The sequence below is a fragment of the Phyllosticta citribraziliensis genome (genome assembly GCF_038025025.1).
Source record: "Phyllosticta citribraziliensis strain CPC 17464 chromosome Unknown J3D65scaffold_3, whole genome shotgun sequence".
NCBI lineage: Eukaryota > Fungi > Ascomycota > Dothideomycetes > Botryosphaeriales > Phyllostictaceae > Phyllosticta > Phyllosticta citribraziliensis.
In genome coordinates, this window is record NW_027117340.1 from 1,697,562 (window position 1) to 1,714,921 (window position 17,360).

At 54.3% G+C, this 17,360-nt stretch overlaps 6 protein-coding genes across 6 annotated transcripts; 4 read left to right on the plus strand and 2 right to left on the minus strand.

The window, feature by feature from the left end:
• Nucleotides 1-3,603: 3,603 nt before the first annotated feature.
• Nucleotides 3,604-5,537, minus strand: J3D65DRAFT_617149 (S-adenosyl-L-methionine-dependent methyltransferase). Its single transcript, XM_066799526.1, has 7 exons — nucleotides 4,991-5,537; nucleotides 4,903-4,943; nucleotides 4,607-4,844; nucleotides 4,536-4,557; nucleotides 4,031-4,482; nucleotides 3,818-3,984; nucleotides 3,604-3,766 (listed from the first exon to the last, which is right to left on the minus strand). Exons 1-7 carry the CDS (start codon nucleotides 5,051-5,053, stop codon nucleotides 3,730-3,732), a joined length of 1,020 nt encoding a protein of 339 aa, XP_066657930.1. The 5' UTR covers nucleotides 5,054-5,537; the 3' UTR covers nucleotides 3,604-3,729.
• Nucleotides 5,538-6,545: 1,008 nt separating this feature from the next.
• Nucleotides 6,546-8,089, plus strand: J3D65DRAFT_665730 (uncharacterized protein; the record flags this gene model as incomplete). Its single annotated transcript, XM_066802861.1, has 2 exons — nucleotides 6,546-6,855; nucleotides 6,915-8,089. 2 exons carry the CDS (start codon nucleotides 6,546-6,548, stop codon nucleotides 8,087-8,089), a joined length of 1,485 nt encoding a protein of 494 aa, XP_066657931.1.
• Nucleotides 8,090-8,500: 411 nt separating this feature from the next.
• J3D65DRAFT_617153 (uncharacterized protein) lies at nucleotides 8,501-10,195 on the plus strand. The gene has a single exon (XM_066799527.1). It carries the CDS (start codon nucleotides 8,569-8,571, stop codon nucleotides 10,102-10,104), a length of 1,536 nt encoding a protein of 511 aa, XP_066657932.1. The 5' UTR covers nucleotides 8,501-8,568; the 3' UTR covers nucleotides 10,105-10,195.
• Nucleotides 10,196-10,453: 258 nt separating this feature from the next.
• On the plus strand, nucleotides 10,454-12,764 carry J3D65DRAFT_617155 (X-Pro dipeptidyl-peptidase protein). Its single transcript, XM_066799528.1, has 4 exons — nucleotides 10,454-10,829; nucleotides 10,875-11,065; nucleotides 11,110-12,421; nucleotides 12,468-12,764. Exons 1-4 carry the CDS (start codon nucleotides 10,633-10,635, stop codon nucleotides 12,565-12,567), a joined length of 1,800 nt encoding a protein of 599 aa, XP_066657933.1. The 5' UTR covers nucleotides 10,454-10,632; the 3' UTR covers nucleotides 12,568-12,764.
• A 603-nt stretch (nucleotides 12,765-13,367) lies between these two features.
• J3D65DRAFT_644766 (phenylacetate 2-hydroxylase) lies at nucleotides 13,368-15,100 on the plus strand (the record flags this gene model as incomplete). Its single annotated transcript, XM_066802171.1, has 3 exons — nucleotides 13,368-13,761; nucleotides 13,807-14,685; nucleotides 14,730-15,100. 3 exons carry the CDS (start codon nucleotides 13,368-13,370, stop codon nucleotides 15,098-15,100), a joined length of 1,644 nt encoding a protein of 547 aa, XP_066657934.1.
• Nucleotides 15,101-15,139: 39 nt separating this feature from the next.
• J3D65DRAFT_262855 (uncharacterized protein) lies at nucleotides 15,140-17,349 on the minus strand. Its single transcript, XM_066794896.1, has 5 exons — nucleotides 17,124-17,349; nucleotides 16,988-17,070; nucleotides 16,915-16,926; nucleotides 16,027-16,866; nucleotides 15,140-15,852 (listed from the first exon to the last, which is right to left on the minus strand). The coding sequence occupies exons 1-5, from the start codon at nucleotides 17,166-17,168 to the stop codon at nucleotides 15,180-15,182; spliced, it is 1,653 nt and encodes a 550-aa protein (XP_066657935.1). The 5' UTR covers nucleotides 17,169-17,349; the 3' UTR covers nucleotides 15,140-15,179.
• Between the last annotated feature and the right edge of the window lie 11 nt (nucleotides 17,350-17,360).

The window sequence follows — 17,360 nt, forward strand, 5'->3', positions numbered from 1 at the left end:
CCCAAGCTGGGGAGAAGAGCATGTACGCAAGTCCATCAACCCATCACTTCGGCTTTCTCACAACACAGTACATGTGATTGGCCGGGAAATTTCACCGCGCGTATCCAACGACACGGTAGAAGAGGCGTGACGTGACCCAGAAAAAAAGTGAGACGACATCCGATCCAACGCTTTTTTTCTGGTTCCCGCATCGATCGATCGACGTCCGTGCAGCTTCGACGCGCAACTGCAACTGCCGCGCGAGGTTGGTTGGTTGCTTGTTCAGCTATCATGTCTGGGTAACCAAACCAGACCAGCTCCTGCTGTGTCAGTCAGTCAGTCAGTGCAGTCAGTCAGTCAGTCACCGCCTATTGCCATCCATCGCCTGTCATCATCACCAGATTTATCTGCTCGGAATCTGCATGAGCATGAGCATGAGCACGGGCTCAGCCAGGCAGGCAGGCCATCTCTTCACTCTCCACTCTGTGATGCTCTCACATGTTGGACGATGGTACTGCTGCTGCTGCTACTTGGGTACGAAAGCGTGCGTTCGTCGGACAAGGGTAGGCGAATAGCAGCACCATCCGACTACTTACCTACCTACATAAACAATCAGAAGACGGGCCAAGACAGAGAGAGAGAGAGAGAGAGAGATGTCTCAGCCAGCCTGCTCTCTCGGCGCAGACAGGTATTGCAGGGCAGGGCAGCAAGTGGGTAGCCGTTGTTGGTGCGCTTGGGTGGTGGGTGGTGGCTCCTTCCATTCCCCGGATCCCGCCATGGCCTGCCTGCCTGCCGCCGCCGCCGCCGCCGCCGCCGCCAACCAGGAAATAGGGACTGACCGACAGACGGACAGCCACAGCTACAGCACAGGCAAGCGGCGGGCTGCGGGGCGTACCGCATAAGTCATGCGAGCCAGGCGGGCAATCAATCAATCAGCAGGCGGCGGCGGCGGACGATAGGGGGGTGAGCTGGGCTCCCTGGGCTGGTCTGGGCGGGGCCGCTGGCTGGCCTGTCTATGGAGAGAAGGTAGGGAGGGAGGGGAGCAGGGCATTGGATGACAGTCTGGCGGTCAGTCAATCAATCAATCAATGTGGGTGTGGCAGACGTCCGGTCAACGGGACAGCTAGCCAGATGGAAGGACACACACACACACACCCACCTAGACACAGAGAGAGAGAGGGAACCGGTAGGTTGGGCAAGGCAAGCCCACCACTACCACCACGGGCCTGCGCTACCAACGCACTTACACACGCGTTGTGCGCGTGTGGCCAGAGACATCGTCAGCGACGGACGAACGAACAAGAGAGACATGTGGTATCCAAGGACCGGGATGGGGGGTTCGTTGTTTGGGTTTTTTCGTCAAACCCCATGTACGATCGAGGGAGGGCGCCGCTGGGGCGTTCTCGCTCCCTGCTCGCCCCTCCGGTCAGTCAATCAGCAGACAGTGAGTGAGTGGGGTTTTTGCCTTTCTTTTTTCTCCGTCCCTTCGTTCGTTCGCGTATGTACTTAATACATAGTACTCCAGCGGGTGAGCAGTGACGACCAAAATCCAGCTGCTGCGCGCGCTCTTTTATTACTTTATACTCGCTTGCGCCGCTGTGCCACCGGTCTGTCTGTCCATGTAGCCTCCTCCTTCGTCAAGAGGACGGGCAAGTCACCTCTCAGAAGCCAGTTCTTTTGCTTTGGGAAGGGCGCGAGCAAGTGGTGTGATTCTTTTCTCTTCTTTTTATCCTCAAACCGCTTCTTTCATTTTTAATTTTTTCCACTTCCGCCCGACGCGGACAGGCGCTGCGGCATCATCGCCGTCACTGTCGTCATTATTCGAGCCCATCTGTCGTGTCTGTTTTCTTTCTTTGATTGTTTCTTCCTGCAACAAACGACTTGACGCCGGCCGGTGGGGCAACGACCGCGCTTCGTCCGGCCAGCCGGGCGCTTACGCGGGTTCTGTCGTTGATTGCTTTTTTTTCTTCCCTGAACTCGTTTGCGGAGATTTTCCCACACGCTGCTGCTGCTGCTTGGGGAAATGCAGACATTGGAGATGCGAGGTTAAGGGGTCTCGAATTAGCTTTTTTGGGCAAGGCGTCCAGATATCGTCGTCTCCATTGTGCTTTTTCGTTTCTTTTCGGCGTCTACTCTGATGCTTGACTTGCCTTGTTCGGGTCGTGGGCGGACCGAGTGCGAACGGCATTGGAATACGATGGCCCCCCAAAAGTAAAGGTGAGTGCGCCCCGACGCGTGGCTAGCTATTGCTGCTGAGAAATACTCTCACGATAAACGGACGGCTGGATCGTTACAGGACAGATGTGGCTTCTTTCGCAACGGTTAGCTGGCCATGTGCTGCGGTCAGCTCCCTGCCTGCGGCAGTCAGTCCCCTGCCCGGCCTGCATCTCTCAGTCCCTCGGCGTCGTTGAGGTTTTTCTTCCGTCTTTCGTCCCGTCCAACAGGTGACGAAGGAGTGACTGCATCGGGGCTCGTCAACGATCACTCAATTCGATCCCCTAACAATCACCTCGGCACACTTTCCTTTCTTTTCCCCCGGGTCTGTTATTTTCACAAGCGTCACCGAAAAAAGCCCATGCGGCGCGGCGCGCGCACGCGGCGAGAAAGTTACGAACATTTCGCGTCCCACGTGCTCGCTCGTATCTCGCGGTCCGCTGTCACCCACTGTCCCTCCCCTAGTCCAAGCCCGTACCGTACCGTACCATCTGGCCGGACGGTAGGCAGGCAGCTGGGGGCGGCTGGCTCGCTGGCTCACTGGTAGACGATGCGCATGCTCTCCCTGCTGTACACACATGATGCATGCATGCACGCATGTACGCACGCACGCGCGCCCCAAAAAAACACGCGAGGAAAGCAAGAAGCTCCGTCCACACGTTGCCCTCGACCGAGCCCACGGTACATTGACTTGGCTTGATTTGTCCGCCCTCAACTTACCTCCCAATTCCATTCATTCATCGCACGACAGCTGCAGCTTCTGGCTAGCTGGCTGGTTGGCTGGCTCCATGCCTTGGCTCCGTCGCTCGCTTGTCTGCCAAATTAAATACTTAGCTGGGCACGAGCTGTCTGCCCATCTACCCATCGGCTGGGTCCGCGTACATACGTACATACATGCTGCCATTCGTCGTAGCGAGGAGCCGCCGCCCCTCTGTGTGTGTGCCGTAGGTACTTTGTACTTACCTGCCTACATATACGCACATACATACGTACATACATACATACATATACACCCGTCCGACGCGACGGCCATCGTTGGTTAGCCAGCCGTTTCCGTCACCGGCCTGGGCCACCGACCGGTCAGAAGGCACGCACGGTGCAAAATTGCGACTGTGGGATGGACGGGAAGGGAGAGCTTGTTCTTGTTTTCGTTTCTTTTTCTTCTCGGTTCTTCTTTTTCGTCTTCCGTGGTGGTACGAGTCGTTCTGCCTTGGAAGCGGCATTGTTTGCGTTTCCACCACCTCGGACCTTGGCCGTTTGACGGCGGCGACTCTTCGTTAGTCAATCGTCGAAGTCTTTCTGTGTCGACATTGGCGGCGCATTTTGAGAATCGGAAAAGAGGCCGGTGGATACTGTCAGACATTCTTGATCAGTTCTTCGACCCTGTCGCGGATCTCGAGATCACATGGACCGCAATTGTCGGAAACTTTCAACCGCTGTCGGATCGCCGATTGGAAATTCTTTTCAATTGCTGCTTGTCTCCACTCCATTCGATCCAGTACCACGGAGCATTCCGTCACACAATTCTTACTAGCTTTACGATGACTCCGGCCTCTGCCCATACACGACGTAACTTCGATTCCTGTCAGCGGCATGGATCAACCCACGACTCGCGAGAACTTACTAAGTAAAGTACGAGTGCGTCGACTTGCTCTTGAAGTCGGCGACAACCTTGGCGTTGAAAACTTGGACTTCTTCCAGCGTCCATCCAAGGCATTTGGTAAACAGGCGGATGGAAAAGGCCTCGATTCCTTCAACGGCCTGCAGGAGGTTGAACATGCCGATTTTTTTCTGCTCACCGTTAGCGACCATTCCACTCTTGAGCAACTGACCATACCAATCTCTCCTCTTTCGCCCACGGTCCCAACGGGACCTTGTACGTCTTGACGGCAATGTTTTCGAACCCGGCGTCCTTGAACCATCCTTCCAACTTGGGGCCCGGCACCAGCTCCTTGCCCATGGCCTGGCAGCCCTTTTTCAGGTTCTCCACGAACTGGTGCATGTACGCGTCCGGCTTCAGCGTTCCGTCATCCGATCTGAAGTGGACGTCGAACGCGTGGAACTCGGTCCAGCCGCCGGGCGTGGTCTTTGAGAAGGCGTTGCGCACGAGCGCAGCCCAATCGGAAATGGCGCCGTCCAAGTAGCGGCAGAAGACGAGATCGAACGGGCGCGCGTGCGTCCAGGGGGATTCGGCGTCGTCGACTTCGAACTTGACGTTGGGCGGCACCCAGGAAGGCTGGACCGGGCTCAGGTCGTTTCCCAGGATCTCAGCGTCGGGGTATTTGTCGCCTACCCGACGGTCAGCAACTTTGAAGCCATCAAAGCTTTGTGAGGTGGCGCACCCATTTCTATCGCCCAAATGCCCTGTGCGACGTTAGCTTGGAATATTTTGTACGGGGTGAAATGAACTCACTGTTCCAGTGCCAACATCGAGGACCCTCCCCTTTTCCAACTGCTCCTTTTTGATTGGAGAGAGAAACAAGTCGCCGTTGAGGACCAGACCCAGCATGTTGTGGAAGAGGTCCAAGCGATCCTGTTCGTCCTCGTCGTTGGGCATGAAGTAGTCTCCGTCCTTGTACGCGTGGTAGCGGCGGCCGTGTTCGACGGGGTACGCCGTCACGCTCGAGGAGAGCGATTGCGAAAAGGCGGATCTGGAGGATGGTGATTAGTTCTTTGCGGCTCGGGGGAGCCTGGATTGCGCGGCTTTACAGTTGACTTTCGACATCTCCCAGCGCCGAATCGCCCTCAAACTGTGTGTCTGTTAGCTCTGGCGCGGTAAGGAATCATGCCAACATACGTCTGCGTCCACCTCGAGCGCCGCCACCGGATCGCGGTTTGCCGATGCTTCAGGGGAGGCCATGATCAAATGACGCAGGAAGAAAGACGAAAAAAGATCCCTTCAAAGACGGAGCAGCTTGAAAAACGGGAACTGCGCTTTAAAAGCCGACAAACCCCTTTTGGATCGATGGCGGGATTGTCGTAGCCATGACCGCGACCAAGCTGGAAGGTGGTGGGTGCAGGTGGGTCCCGAGGCACAGCAATGCCTATACCGTGAAGAACTCCGGCAACGTGGGGTGGGTCGCGTGAGTCGGAAATCAAACGGCTATCGTGCGGTCGATGAAGAAAAAGGCGAGGAGAAGGTGTTGTTCTGCTCCGTGTGCGGGCGGATACATGCATGATGACGTCCGTAGCGCGGTGTGCGTGTCGGAATGAAAAAGTCCCAGGGTCTAGCTGCAGTGGTGAAGATGCCTGTGGTAGCGGATTACAGCGCCCTAGGTCCATTCATATTAGCGAATGAGTGATTCCTGGACGCAACCGTAGTGCCAGGAGACATCATTCTAGACATCCCCCGTGGCGTCTTTCAACGCGAGAACACATGATTTGGTGTTTTTGTGTCGCGTCCAGGTACGCCTTACAGCTCGGGCCACCGCAGTGTCGTCACCTCCAAATGTGGGATGAATGCAATCCAAAGGCCAAATCTCAAGATTGAGAGCTACTACACGCTTTTCGCCGTCTTTAATTGCCGATCGCTTGTCGCCGTGCCGCTTCGCTTTCTTTTTGACTTTGTGAGGACAGGGGCGCGCGTCGAGGGTCGTTTTTGAACGCGCTGCCCAATCTCTTCCGCCAACCTCTTCTTCTCCGCAAATTCATCACCAATTTCATCGATTATGGCGCTTCCAACAGCTTTCAATGCTCTCTGCTTGAGGGTGAGGCTTGAGAACGCCATTGACACAGTCACACGCCATCCAAGCTTCAACACCATCGATCCCCGCCGCTCCAACTATAGTTTGCACTGTCTCTGGGACACCCTGCATCGAACTCGGTCTTAGCTCTTGCAAGTCGACTCTGGGAGGCTCGATGCTCGAGACCCTGCTGCTGTGGCAGAATGGGTCGAAGTCTTTGGGAGAGCTCAAATGGCATGCCGTACGTTTGTAGCCCTTGTTTCAACTGCTTTCCTGACTTTCCGCTGCAGCATCAATGTCGGAGCCCACGGGTCTCATGCTCAACACCATCATGGGCAACCCAAACGCGCCGCCCCTCGATCTTGGAGAAGACATCGGACAAGCAGGTGCTTAATTGATGCCGGACACAAAGACCCGTGATTACATCCTAATCAGCTCGACGAACGGTCGCTGACACCTTTAGGCCAATACACCGAGAACCCTGCAGACCAACAAAACCTTGAAGACATTATCGATTTGGACGAAATTCTTCCGGGCTTCAACGTCCGCGACACTTTGGAAGAGGCTGCCAAGGAGGACTCCGAGGCGAAGGAGAAGGCAAAGTCCTAGTCAGAGGGCGAGTGGGAAGAAGGCGCAGACGACTCGGACTGCGAGGATATGGGCCCAGAAATGCCGCCTGCCGACCGGTCCCCGTTCATGGAAATCCCCCGCGAGCTCCACGAAGAAATCCATGCATACCTCGTGGTGGCCGAAAGGACCAAGCAGCCGCCTCTTCACTTGCTGCCGCACTGTCCCATGCAGAACCAGTGGAATCTCGCGACAAGTATCCTGCGCGTGAACAAGCAAGTCCATGAAGAAGCCCTCGGCGTCTTGGGTCGGCAAAACAAGTTCGTAGTGGTTGAGCGGGCTACGCAGAAGCTCAAGTCGACGCCGGAAGACCGGAAAGACGGCGAATGCCCCAGCTGCCCCATCTGGATTGGTCGGGCCAAATGGGAGGCCAAGTTGATTCCCGAGAGGTTATGCGGGTCAAATTTTCAGAGAAGAACAAAAAGGCCGATTCGAAGGACATTGACTACTTCATTTTGCTTGTCGAGGAGCTCGAAACTCTTTGCATCAACCTGAGCAGATACGTCACTGGTGGCGTGTACCGGACCAACGGCCTCGTTTGCGAGGTCAATATCGCACCTCCTCCCGAGGCAGAGACAAAGACAGTCATCCACCGCAGAGAGGATTCTCTTTTGAATCCACTCGTCCGACTTCGCGCCTTTGCCAAGGTCAACATTCAAGGCGCGAGCCCCGAAAAGACAATGAACACTGTCATGCAGATGAAGCGCAAGGAGCAGACTGCCTTAGAAGCTGTCAAGACTGGCGAACAGATTGCCGAAACCGCTGAGGCGTACAACAGAGTCGGCTATCACTTCATGTCAAATTCTTACCTGGATTGGGGCATAATTCTAATGGGCTTTTATGAGAACGATCTGCTCCAGGGGGAGATGGCTCGGCAAGAGTCGAGGAAGCCGTTGCACGTGCGCTTCCTGCTTCAAAAAGCCCTCAATCATCTTCGGCTGGGCGACTATGAACGAGCCATGGAAACTGGAAACAATGCAGTCCAATTTTGCAGAGAAGTTGGTGGTATGCCCGAATGGAGAGATATTCCCGGCGTGGATCAAAGCCAGACTCGGGGCGTGGTCAAACGCGGCGATTTCATGAAGTGGGCAACCAAGACGACGCTTGATCGTCTCGCAGCCCCCATAAACAGAAACGCGATCACTCCCGTGGACGCCGCTCGCGCATTCTGGTACCGCGCCATAGCCATGGTGATGCTCCAAGGCAACAGCATCATGGAAGAGACTGACCGCATGTTTGCCATCTCGCTTCTCGACAACGTCGACAAGCAAGACGTCGCAAACGAGCTTGTCGCTTTGGCCGAGGATTTAGAAGATGAAGATCCGGAAATTGTCGAGGACGACGACAGGGAAATCAACGGACCGATCTCTTACCCGTCTAGACATGCACGGCGCTTCGCCGACGGGTCTTTTGCTCCCACCGACATTCCGGGTTATAACATTCGGACTTGGGAGAGGCCCTATCCACCGGTTCCTCAGCCAAGACACCAAGTCACGGATGGTGGTATGCAATTCCTCTTCAGTCGGATCAACCCCATGAAGGGCGCACCAGAGAGATTCCCTGGCACCAGATATACCGAGATGTAGGCGAAGTTTTGGCAAGCGTCTTGACAATGCGACCAAGTCTTACATACTGATTCTGCCCGACGGTTTACCGAAAAAATATCGAATTCCTGTTTCGGCTCCCCACGTGCTTGACAAGCTTTCGTGCCGTGCCTCTTGGCTGGCTGACCTGGTTTCTTCGAACGGCCCAACATTCAGCTCGGCGGAGACTCCTCCGGCTCACACATCTCGCCTGTGGCAGCCCATTTTCTTCAGCTTTTGGCATTCCATGGCGATGTTACTGATCACTTTGCGTTTGACTTTCTTGACGACGCCACACGCAGTCCAAGACTGACAACAGTAGCAAACCCAACATGCCGTCGCTGGGCACGCATCAATGTAGCTGTAAGAGGAAGCTGCGGTGAGGCTGGCAACGATGGGTATGACAATGATAAAAGGCGATTGATTTCAGCTGGTAGTCCGGTTGGAATTCTCTCACAAACAAACAAAAGTTCCTTGACATCATGCCTGTTAACTACCCGCTGTTCTGTATCCTCGCGGTACCTCTCTTCATTGCCCGCGGCTTCTCACAGGGAGCTGGCGACCCGCTTCTCACGACCATTAGCAATGATCCAGACTTGACCACCTTCTACAGTCTCTTCAATGCGACGGGTGGTCAATCTGGACTCCCAGGGCCAGATCTCGAAGAGCGCTTCAACGTACCCAACTTTGGACCCTATACAGCCTTTGCTCCGACCAATGACGCGTTCGACAAGGTCCCAGATCCAGTCATCGAACTCTTGACTGCTGCGTCTTCGTATCAGCTCGTCCTGGCCATCCTGAGGACGCACATCGCAAAAGGCTCTCTCCCACCAGACGACTTGAACAACGGAAGCGCCACCTTGGTCTCGGTCGAGGGCTTCCAACTCGAATTTCGACCCCAAGACGGTGGCACCAAGATCAATGGCCAGGCGGTGCTGAGTACCGATGCGCCGCTTCAAGCAGCTAACGGCATCGTGTATAAGATTGATCGAGTCATTGACCCGTTCGTTAGCTACTTTGGCGATGATCAAAATCAGGACAATGCAGTACCTCTCGACAATTTTCCCGGATTTGGTCAGAATCAGGATAATGGCCCTCAAGAAGATTTTCCCGGGTCGGATCAGAATCAAGATAATGGCCCTCAAGACAACAACTCTTCGGGGAAAGATGGGAATGACAACAAAGACGCTCCTCAGGATAATGCTGCTGGACAAGATGGGAATGCTCCCCAGGATGCTCCCCAGGATGGCTCGTTCGGGCCAGATGAAAATCAGCAGAAGCAAGCCGCTCAGGGCCAGTTTCCTGACTCAAATAATAGCAACAAGGACAAGGAAGCCGACCAGGACAACTATTCTGGACCAGACGGGAACCAGGACAACAATGGACCACAAGACGACTTTTCCTGCCCAGATGATAACCAGGACAAGGGAGATCAGAATCAGCAAAACGGACCGGACAAGAATGGACCGCAAGACGACTTTTCCTGCCCAGATGACAACCAGGACAATGGAGACCAGAACCAGCAAAACGGACCAAACAATGAAGACGGGTTCTCCCAGGGAGGCTGCAATGGCACAATGGCGTCGATTCTTCTGTCAGATGCACAACTTTCGACGCTTGCAAGCGCTCTCCAGATCATCGACCCACCGTTCGTCAAAGTCCTGTCGCTGGACGGGCTGGGCAAGTCTCCCATCTTCTTTGCGCCATCCAACGGCGCCTTTGAGCAAGCAGGCTCCTCTGGATCACCTCAGCCGAGCAATGCAGGCGAGCTACCTAGATCATACTCCAGTGCGGTTCAGCCCAGCAACGTGGACTTCTCCTCCCTTCTTTTGAGATTCGGGTTGGTGCCAGATGGCATCGAGGACGGCAAGGCCAAGTCAATTAGCGAGTTCGAGCTAATCATTGACGGGGGACGAATCAACAATGCGGTGGTGGAGAATATTGAATGCGGATGTAACGGCTGCGTGGCGCGCGTCTCGCGATGGATTGATCCAATTTACCGCGTCTTTGACCGGTGAGCGTCTGCTGTTTCTTTCCAATTCCTTGTCGCTTTTCTACTGAAGTCTTGGTCTTTTCCAGCCTCCATAATTTCTAACCATCAATGGCATGTTCTGCTTGAGTTGTCAACGGACTTTTCTTGCGCGCGGTGTGGGCTGCCGGACTTTGATGCCATGTCCGAGTCTAATGCAAGACAGCATGGTATAGCACGATTGACAGCGTGTGATTTTCTGCAAGGCGGCCAAGGATGCTAAGAGACCCAAGTCGTAAGCTGACGGCGAATGTGGAGTTGCATCAAACCACCGTGAGTAAGCAGGGAGCCTCCTGGTAGCTACTAGCCGCGAACTAGTGCCACCATGGACGAAGCCAGCCGATGTTTGGGCAAACGCGCGCCGGTCCCCTAGTTCGGCCGCGACGGCCTCGTGAAAACGAAAAGTCCGAAGCAGCACGTCAGCCCGGAAGACTTTGGATTCTCCGCGAATATAAAGCAATCAATTTGTCAACTATTTCTCTGCATCTGCTGGGATTTTCTGGATTACTCGCGGAAAATGGGCTCCCACCTTCGCAACATTCAGAAAGTCGACGAGACGTCGCATCCGTACATTTTCCAAGAAAATGTGTCGGTGCCTCTGACCAACGGCGGGGTGGTCCGATGCAACGTGTACTTGCCCAAGGAGTCTGAGGAGAAACAATACCCCGTGATAGTCACCTACGGACCGTATGGAAAGGACGTTCCGTACAAGGAGTAAGTGGGAAGTTTTGCTGACGAGAGCCTTGCTGACCGGGAAAGCTTCCACGCCGAGAGCTTCGACAAGGTGGACAAAGATCACCAGACCGACCACAGCGCGTGGGAGACACCTACTCCCAGATACTGGACCGCTCACGGATACGCCGTTGTGCGAGCCGACGAAATAGGAATTGGGCAATCGCCGGGCACTTTGGATGTTCTGTCAAAAGCGACAATCGACTCTTTTGTAGAGGGTAAGTTGCAACTCTTGAAGACAGCAGTCGCTGACCACGCGCAGTCATCGAATGGAGCGCCAAACAAAAGTGGTCGACGGGCAAAGTCGGCCTGCTGGGCATTAGCTACTATGCAGCCACGCAGTGGCAGGTCGCCGCGCGCAATCCGAAGGGCCTCGCAGCAATGGTGCCATGGGAGGGGTTTTCAGACTTTTACCGCGACGCCTTCCGGCACGGCGGCATCCTGTCGAACAACTTTTTCAGCTTTTGGTGGGCCCGCCAGGTCGGATCCAACCAGTACGGATTGCCGGGCAAGGCGGCGCGGAATTGGGGCCCGGACACGATCGAGGGCGACCTGAGCGAAGAGGAACTGGCCACCAACCGCGTCGAACAGGAATCTATCTTCAAGCATCGATACCTCGACGAGGAGCGCATTGAGTCGGTCAATTTTGACCTCGAAGACGTTCGCGTCCCGCTGCTGAGCATCGCCAATTGGGGGGCCATATCGCTCCACCTCAGGGGAAACGTGCATGGCTTTATGCGAGCCGGCTCTGAACTCAAGTACCTCCGATTCATCACTGGCCGCCATGACCTCCCCTTTTACTATCCGGAAGAGGTAGAACTCCAGAGAAGCTTCCTGGATGCATTCCTAAAAGGTGATGACCGCGACGGATGGTCCCGAAAAGGCCAAGTCCCCCAAGTTGAACTCGTGGTCCGCAAGGGCGCGGAAAAGATTGGGTTCAGCCAGCCCGAGGCCGAGAAGCAGTTTCCGAGGCGCAAGGAAAGTGAGTGGCCTCTCGCGAGGACGGAATACGAGAATCTGTTCCTCACGCCCAGCGGTGGTCTCCAGTATGACCGTCCAGATATTGCCAAACCATGCGAGGTCTCTTATCCCGCTCTGGGCATGCTTCAATCGCCGCACATTGTCTCGTTTTCCACTGGGCCCGTCCAAACCGAAACCGAGATCACTGGACACATTGTTGCACACCTGAATGTCTCTGCGGCCAAGGATCCTGAAAGCGGAAACGTGCCGTCGGACCTGGATCTTTTCCTGACGCTCCGCCACATGACGGCTTCAGGGCAAGAGATTTCGTATACGGGCGCTATAGGTGAGCCAGTTCCGGTCGCAAAGGGTTGGCTGCGGGCCAGCCTGCGAAAGACGAACCCAGAGCATCCGTACCACGCCTTTTGGCTCCCCCACCGCGAATACGTGTCCACGGACTTGCTCCCCGTGGTTGCAGATGAGCCGTATGCAGTCGATGTCGAAATATGGCCGACTTCTGTTGTACTTGAAAAGGGCCAGTCTTTGGTACTCGAAGTCAGCTCGGGTGACACGGATGGCGCTGGCATATTTCAGCACAATGACCCTAACGACAGGTAAGCTGGTTGTCTCGCGTCTGCGAATCTCAATAACGTGAATTAGGTCCCAAAAAGTCTTCCAGGGCATCAATCGCATCCATTTCGGATCCGAGCATGTCAACACACTGACGATTCCCGTTATCCCCCAAAAACAAATGATCTGAATGTCTTGAAACAATTCTCAATGCTTTCTGAGACGAAGTTGTCGAAAGATGGGGAACAGCGGCTCAAGATCCTAGTCTAGATACTTTGTAAAAATGTAGGAATTGAATACTAGGTTCAGTCAATCATCGGAAGCTCGAAATGCGAACAAGAGAAGGAGCGACAGTGAGAGGAAAAAATGACACAGATATCAAAGACTGGATGTGGAGAAGGAATAATCCATGACCTCTAACTTATCGTGAACAGGAAGCATGAAGCCACCATCGACAGGCATAACTAGGAGTTCAAGAATCATGCGGGCACTTCCACGACATTGGGAGAGCGCAATTTGGCCTTGATCCGCGCGAAGCCACGATCTTCATGACCAAGCTTCAGAGAGGTAATGGCATCTTCGCTCTCGACCCACGATCGTGGTCGATGCGAACTGTCGAACTGTCAACTACGGAGCGGCATGTCAAGCTGAGTGACGATGTTGACCATCGACCGGACTACGGACAACTGACGCATGCACAATTAAGCTTCTGTGTCGTGACCCACCCCGCCATCCAGCTCAGAAGCGCAGCCAATGTGTAGATGAGTCTTGTCCGTCAAAAGTCTCGTCACAGGTGCAGTCGTACACAAGGTTGACGATAAGAGGAGCATCGGAGAAGCGCGACAACCCCCACTTTGCGGCCACGTCAAAACCCGAACTCTGCTTGCTATAGTACAAATGATTGCCTCGAGCATCATATACCTGTGCTTCTTACCACAAGCTGTCGACAAAGGTCGGTTTTCGCCAAAAGGTTTGGAGTTTGAAGCGATCATGGACGACATCGGCAGCGCCATCGGCCCACTCGAGACCCTGCTTTCGCACTACCAACCTATTCTTTTGATCCTGGGCGTACTCGGACTGGGATATCTCATCTTCCAGGCAGCATTCGCGACCGATGTGCCGCACATCAAGGGAATCCCTGAGCCGGCAGGTGCAGTACCCTTCTACGGACATCTCAAGTCGCTCGGCGACGACCATCCAACGACACTCCAGAATTTCTCCGTCGACAATGCATGGCCGCTGGTGCAGGTCAAATTTGGCAACCGACGGGTCATTGCCCTGAATACGTTTGAGGCTGCGCAGCACTTCATCATTCGCAATTCCAGCGCGACGATTGATCGTCCGCTCTTTTGGACGTTTCACAAGTTCGTCAGTAACACACAAGGTGAGTCGATGCTCGGACTGAATTGAGCCTTTCTGACTTTCTAAGGCGCCACAATTGGGACTTCGCCTTGGGACACGTCGTGCAAGCGCAAGCGCACTGCCATTGGGTCGTACATGACGCGCCCCGCAATCCAGCGAAATGCTCCTTTGATCGACATTGAGGCGCTCGGGCTGGTCGAGGGTATTTTCAAAGCCTCCCTCGACCCAAATGGCAAGACCAGCGTCGAAGTTGATCCGCGGCTCCTGTTTCAACGAGCCTCGCTCAACTTTGTGCTCATGCTTTGCTACGCCTCACGCTTCCCTGATATTGACGACCCGTTGTTGCATGAAATCCTGGCGACCGGAAAGACGGTGAGCACTTTCCGCAGCACCAACAACAACATGCAGGACTACGTGCCTCTGCTCCGGTATTTCTCCAATTCAAGGATAAAAATGGCCAAGGAGATTACAAAGAAACGAGATGTGTGGCTAGAGGCCTTGTTGGATCGAGTTCGAAAGGCCGTCGCTTCCGGAAAGCCAGTCTCGTGTATTGCCGAGTCGCTGCTCAAGGAGAAGGGATCTGAAAAACTGACCGAGGCCGAGATCCGCTCCATCAATGTTGGTCTCGTCTCTGGTGGCAGCGACACCATTGCTACCACTGGACTCGGCGGGCTTGGATTCCTAGCCTCCAAGGAGGGCCAGGCGATCCAGCAAAAGGCGTACGATGAGATCATGAAGGTCTACGCAACTGCCGAAGAAGCTTGGGAGAACTGTGTGCTGGAAGAAAATGTTGAATATGTCGTCGCGTTGGTCCGGGAAATGCTGCGCTACTATTGCGCAATCCAGATGTTGCCACCAAGAAAGACTTGCAAGCCATTCGAGTGGCAAGGCGCGCAGGTCCCCGCTGGTTGTACAGTGTACATGAATGCTCAGGCTATCAACCATGGTCAGTTTGCAACCGCGTCAAAAGATCGAGGCTGACTTGCGTAGACAAAACTGCGTATGGTCCAGACGCACACGTCTTCCGCCCAGAACGTTGGCTCGACGCCAGCAGTCCATTCCAAGTGGGCCTACCATACCACTACTCGTACGGAGCTGGCTCGAGGGCATGCACGGCCGTGGCCCTCTCCAATAGAATCCTCTACTGCTACTTTGTTCGACTGATAGTCTCTTTCCGCTTCACAGCAAGTGAAGGTATGGCCCCGACGTTGGACTACATCGGATTCAACGAGAATCCACAGGGAGCAACCGTAATCCCCAAGACGTACAAAGTCAACATTGAAGAGAGGCGGCCGAGGGAGGAGCTCGTCAAGAACTTGGAGAATAGTCGCGAGACTACTTCCCACCTGGTTTTCACATGAATTGTCTCTTTCGACGGCTTTTTTCTCCAAAGTCGCTGGTCGAAACGAATTTTCTGGTTTCCGGATGAAGTTTTCGTTATCAGCCAGGTTGGTTCGGGGCCTGTAAGCCGGCAGCCATTTTGGAAAGATTCTCGTCGGCGAGCAGCAAATCAGCGAAGGCGTCCCATGCTTGACAATATCGTCGGCCGCATTTCCACCGTTCGGCAAAAGATGAGAGGATACTCGAGCACTTGACGATCGGCTCGATTGCCGGGAGACCGACAAGATTGGGAATGTGATGATCGTGGAGCGGGGAGTCTCTTTGACTGCGGAGCATTAGATATGCCGCCCAAGCTGCGCCGGCTTGCATGACATTTTCCGCCGAGACCCAGATGCTAATTACTCGTCTCTCCCTGTTCAACTTGTGTGTGTGCATTATGAAGGCTGCAGCGGCCATGGCAATCTTCAAAAGAAGACTCTGTGAACAGCAGTGGGTGCCGGCTCCCGGAGACGTAAACAGGGGATGCATCGTAAGGTAAACTTGTGCCTGACCGAGCGACACATTTTCCCATCCGGAATCGGTATTTATCTGCAAGCAGGCTGGTATGAGTCGAGTTTCAACGTCAAAAGATGCAGATTCCTGAGGAAAATTCAACTCCTGAGTGAGCGTGTACAGCGTGTGGTACACCAAGGGCTCAGAAAGACCGTTTGGAATAACGGTGGGGGCAGAGTTGCAATACAGCGAAGGGAGTCGAAAGTGGATCGAAAGAGTGCTGCCAAAATTAGCGCCGAAGAAAACACCAGCAATGAGGGTCAAAACAAATGGCAACGTGCACCCAGTCGCTTGGTGAGAAACAGCTCTTCAGGTGCGGCTGGAGTGGTGCATGACAGCTCCATGGGAGTTCCCGTCACTTTTGACACCTCCCGAGACAGAGAAAAGGTCTTACCTTTCCAAGAGATAGATGCAGTGTCCCAACCGCTCAAACTCTTCGTCCATCTCGGGGGATGACACGCTCAGGTCGTCAAGCAACTTGACGTAGGAGCGCGAGGCCGCGCCGACCACTTCCCACACGCTGCCTTTTGAGGTTACTGGGGAAACGAGATCCAACAAGGCTAGGAAACACAAAGCAAAAATGGTTTGCTTCATTCTGGCTTCCCCAGGGGTGTGTGAGCTATCGTGTCCAGCAATGTAACTCTGGAACCTATCGGTCCACATAGATGCCGTTATACTTTGATCGCTGTCCAAATCTCTGGCTACCAGCGTGGAGGAAACTGCAAAAATGCCGTAGACCGGCAATCGTTCAGAAGCAGTACACTGCCTCAAGGGATGCTCGTAGCGTAGCAAGTTGTTGATCTGAGTTGACGACAGCAGAGCAAAGCTCGATTGGACAACTTTGGCGTAGTACTCAATCAAGGCCCTTTGGAGGTGCGGCTGTTGCAGAGACTGCGTGTCGAGTTTGGAAAAATTGATTTTGAGTGGCGGGAACGCAAGAGACGTATCGTCCTCGACCTCTCGGGCTTTGGCAGCGAATCTAGACAAGCCAGAAACAGTTTGATCTTGGGTTGACTGCCGCTGGACAAGGGTCCTCAGCAGATTTTCCAGCAGCCCTGCAGAGGTGCCTAGTCCCAAAGCTGGCAGAGAACCAGCATCTTGAGACGTCTGCCATGGGGTCTGACAATCGGCATGGGAAAACGGCGAGGGCGATGGAGCGACTTCTGCGGGACCTTTGATGGCATTGATGGTAGATTCCAGACTTTCGACCTTTTTGCTCAGAGCATGCAGGTAGCTCCAGATGGGTCAGCTTCATGAGGAATTAGGAGGAGGCTGGGCTGACCTGCGTGGAACACTAGGTGGTGAATGAAGAGTTAGCATATAGGGTTTCTCTAGTAGGCTTTGTGGGTCTTTACTCGTGCCCCAGGGAATCATCATAATACAAGCATTCAAGATCGACCAACTGACACGAGGTACAAGCTGGCAACTGGAGATCGCACTGCGATGGTCAATTGACGTGCCCTTCATTGGAGGAAGGAGTTGGCGTCGTACTTTGATGCGCCTTTTCCGGCACCTTTTGCACGTTTGCAATGCCATGGGTGGCAGAGGAGGGGAGTAGTTGCAAAGACGAAGACCAGATTTGGTTCAGGGCAGCGACAGCGGGGAAGAGTCGCGTCGCGTGTGTGGGTTTGTGGTGTTGGGTAAATTGGCGTGGAGATAAGCTCAAGACCCTGGCCGGCAGCCGCGGGATGGGAGCCCGAATGCCTGAACACTGACGGCACCTCCACT

Bases quoted from the DNA above. Each gene is read 5' to 3' on its own strand.
- J3D65DRAFT_617149 (XM_066799526.1), bottom strand. From the start codon at position 5,053: ATGGCCTCCCCTGAAGCATCGGCAAACCGCGATCCGGTGGCGGCGCTC. The intron at 4,944-4,990 runs GTATGTTGGCAT...ACAGACACACAG, and splicing joins CGCTCGAGGTGGACGCAGAC to TTTGAGGGCGATTCGGCGCT. The intron at 4,845-4,902 runs GTAAAGCCGCGC...ACCATCCTCCAG, and splicing joins GGAGATGTCGAAAGTCAACT to ATCCGCCTTTTCGCAATCGC.
- J3D65DRAFT_617153 (XM_066799527.1), top strand. From the start codon at position 8,569: ATGCCTGTTAACTACCCGCTGTTCTGTATCCTCGCGGTACCTCTCTTC.
- J3D65DRAFT_617155 (XM_066799528.1), top strand. From the start codon at position 10,633: ATGGGCTCCCACCTTCGCAACATTCAGAAAGTCGACGAGACGTCGCAT. The intron at 11,066-11,109 runs GTAAGTTGCAAC...GACCACGCGCAG, and splicing joins AATCGACTCTTTTGTAGAGG to TCATCGAATGGAGCGCCAAA. The intron at 12,422-12,467 runs GTAAGCTGGTTG...AACGTGAATTAG, and splicing joins CACAATGACCCTAACGACAG to GTCCCAAAAAGTCTTCCAGG.
- J3D65DRAFT_262855 (XM_066794896.1), bottom strand. From the start codon at position 17,168: ATGGCATTGCAAACGTGCAAAAGGTGCCGGAAAAGGCGCATCAAA. The intron at 17,071-17,123 runs GTACGACGCCAA...TGACCATCGCAG, and splicing joins GCCGGAAAAGGCGCATCAAA to TGCGATCTCCAGTTGCCAGC. The intron at 15,853-16,026 runs GTAAGACCTTTT...TAATTTTGGCAG, and splicing joins TGCATCTATCTCTTGGAAAG to CACTCTTTCGATCCACTTTC.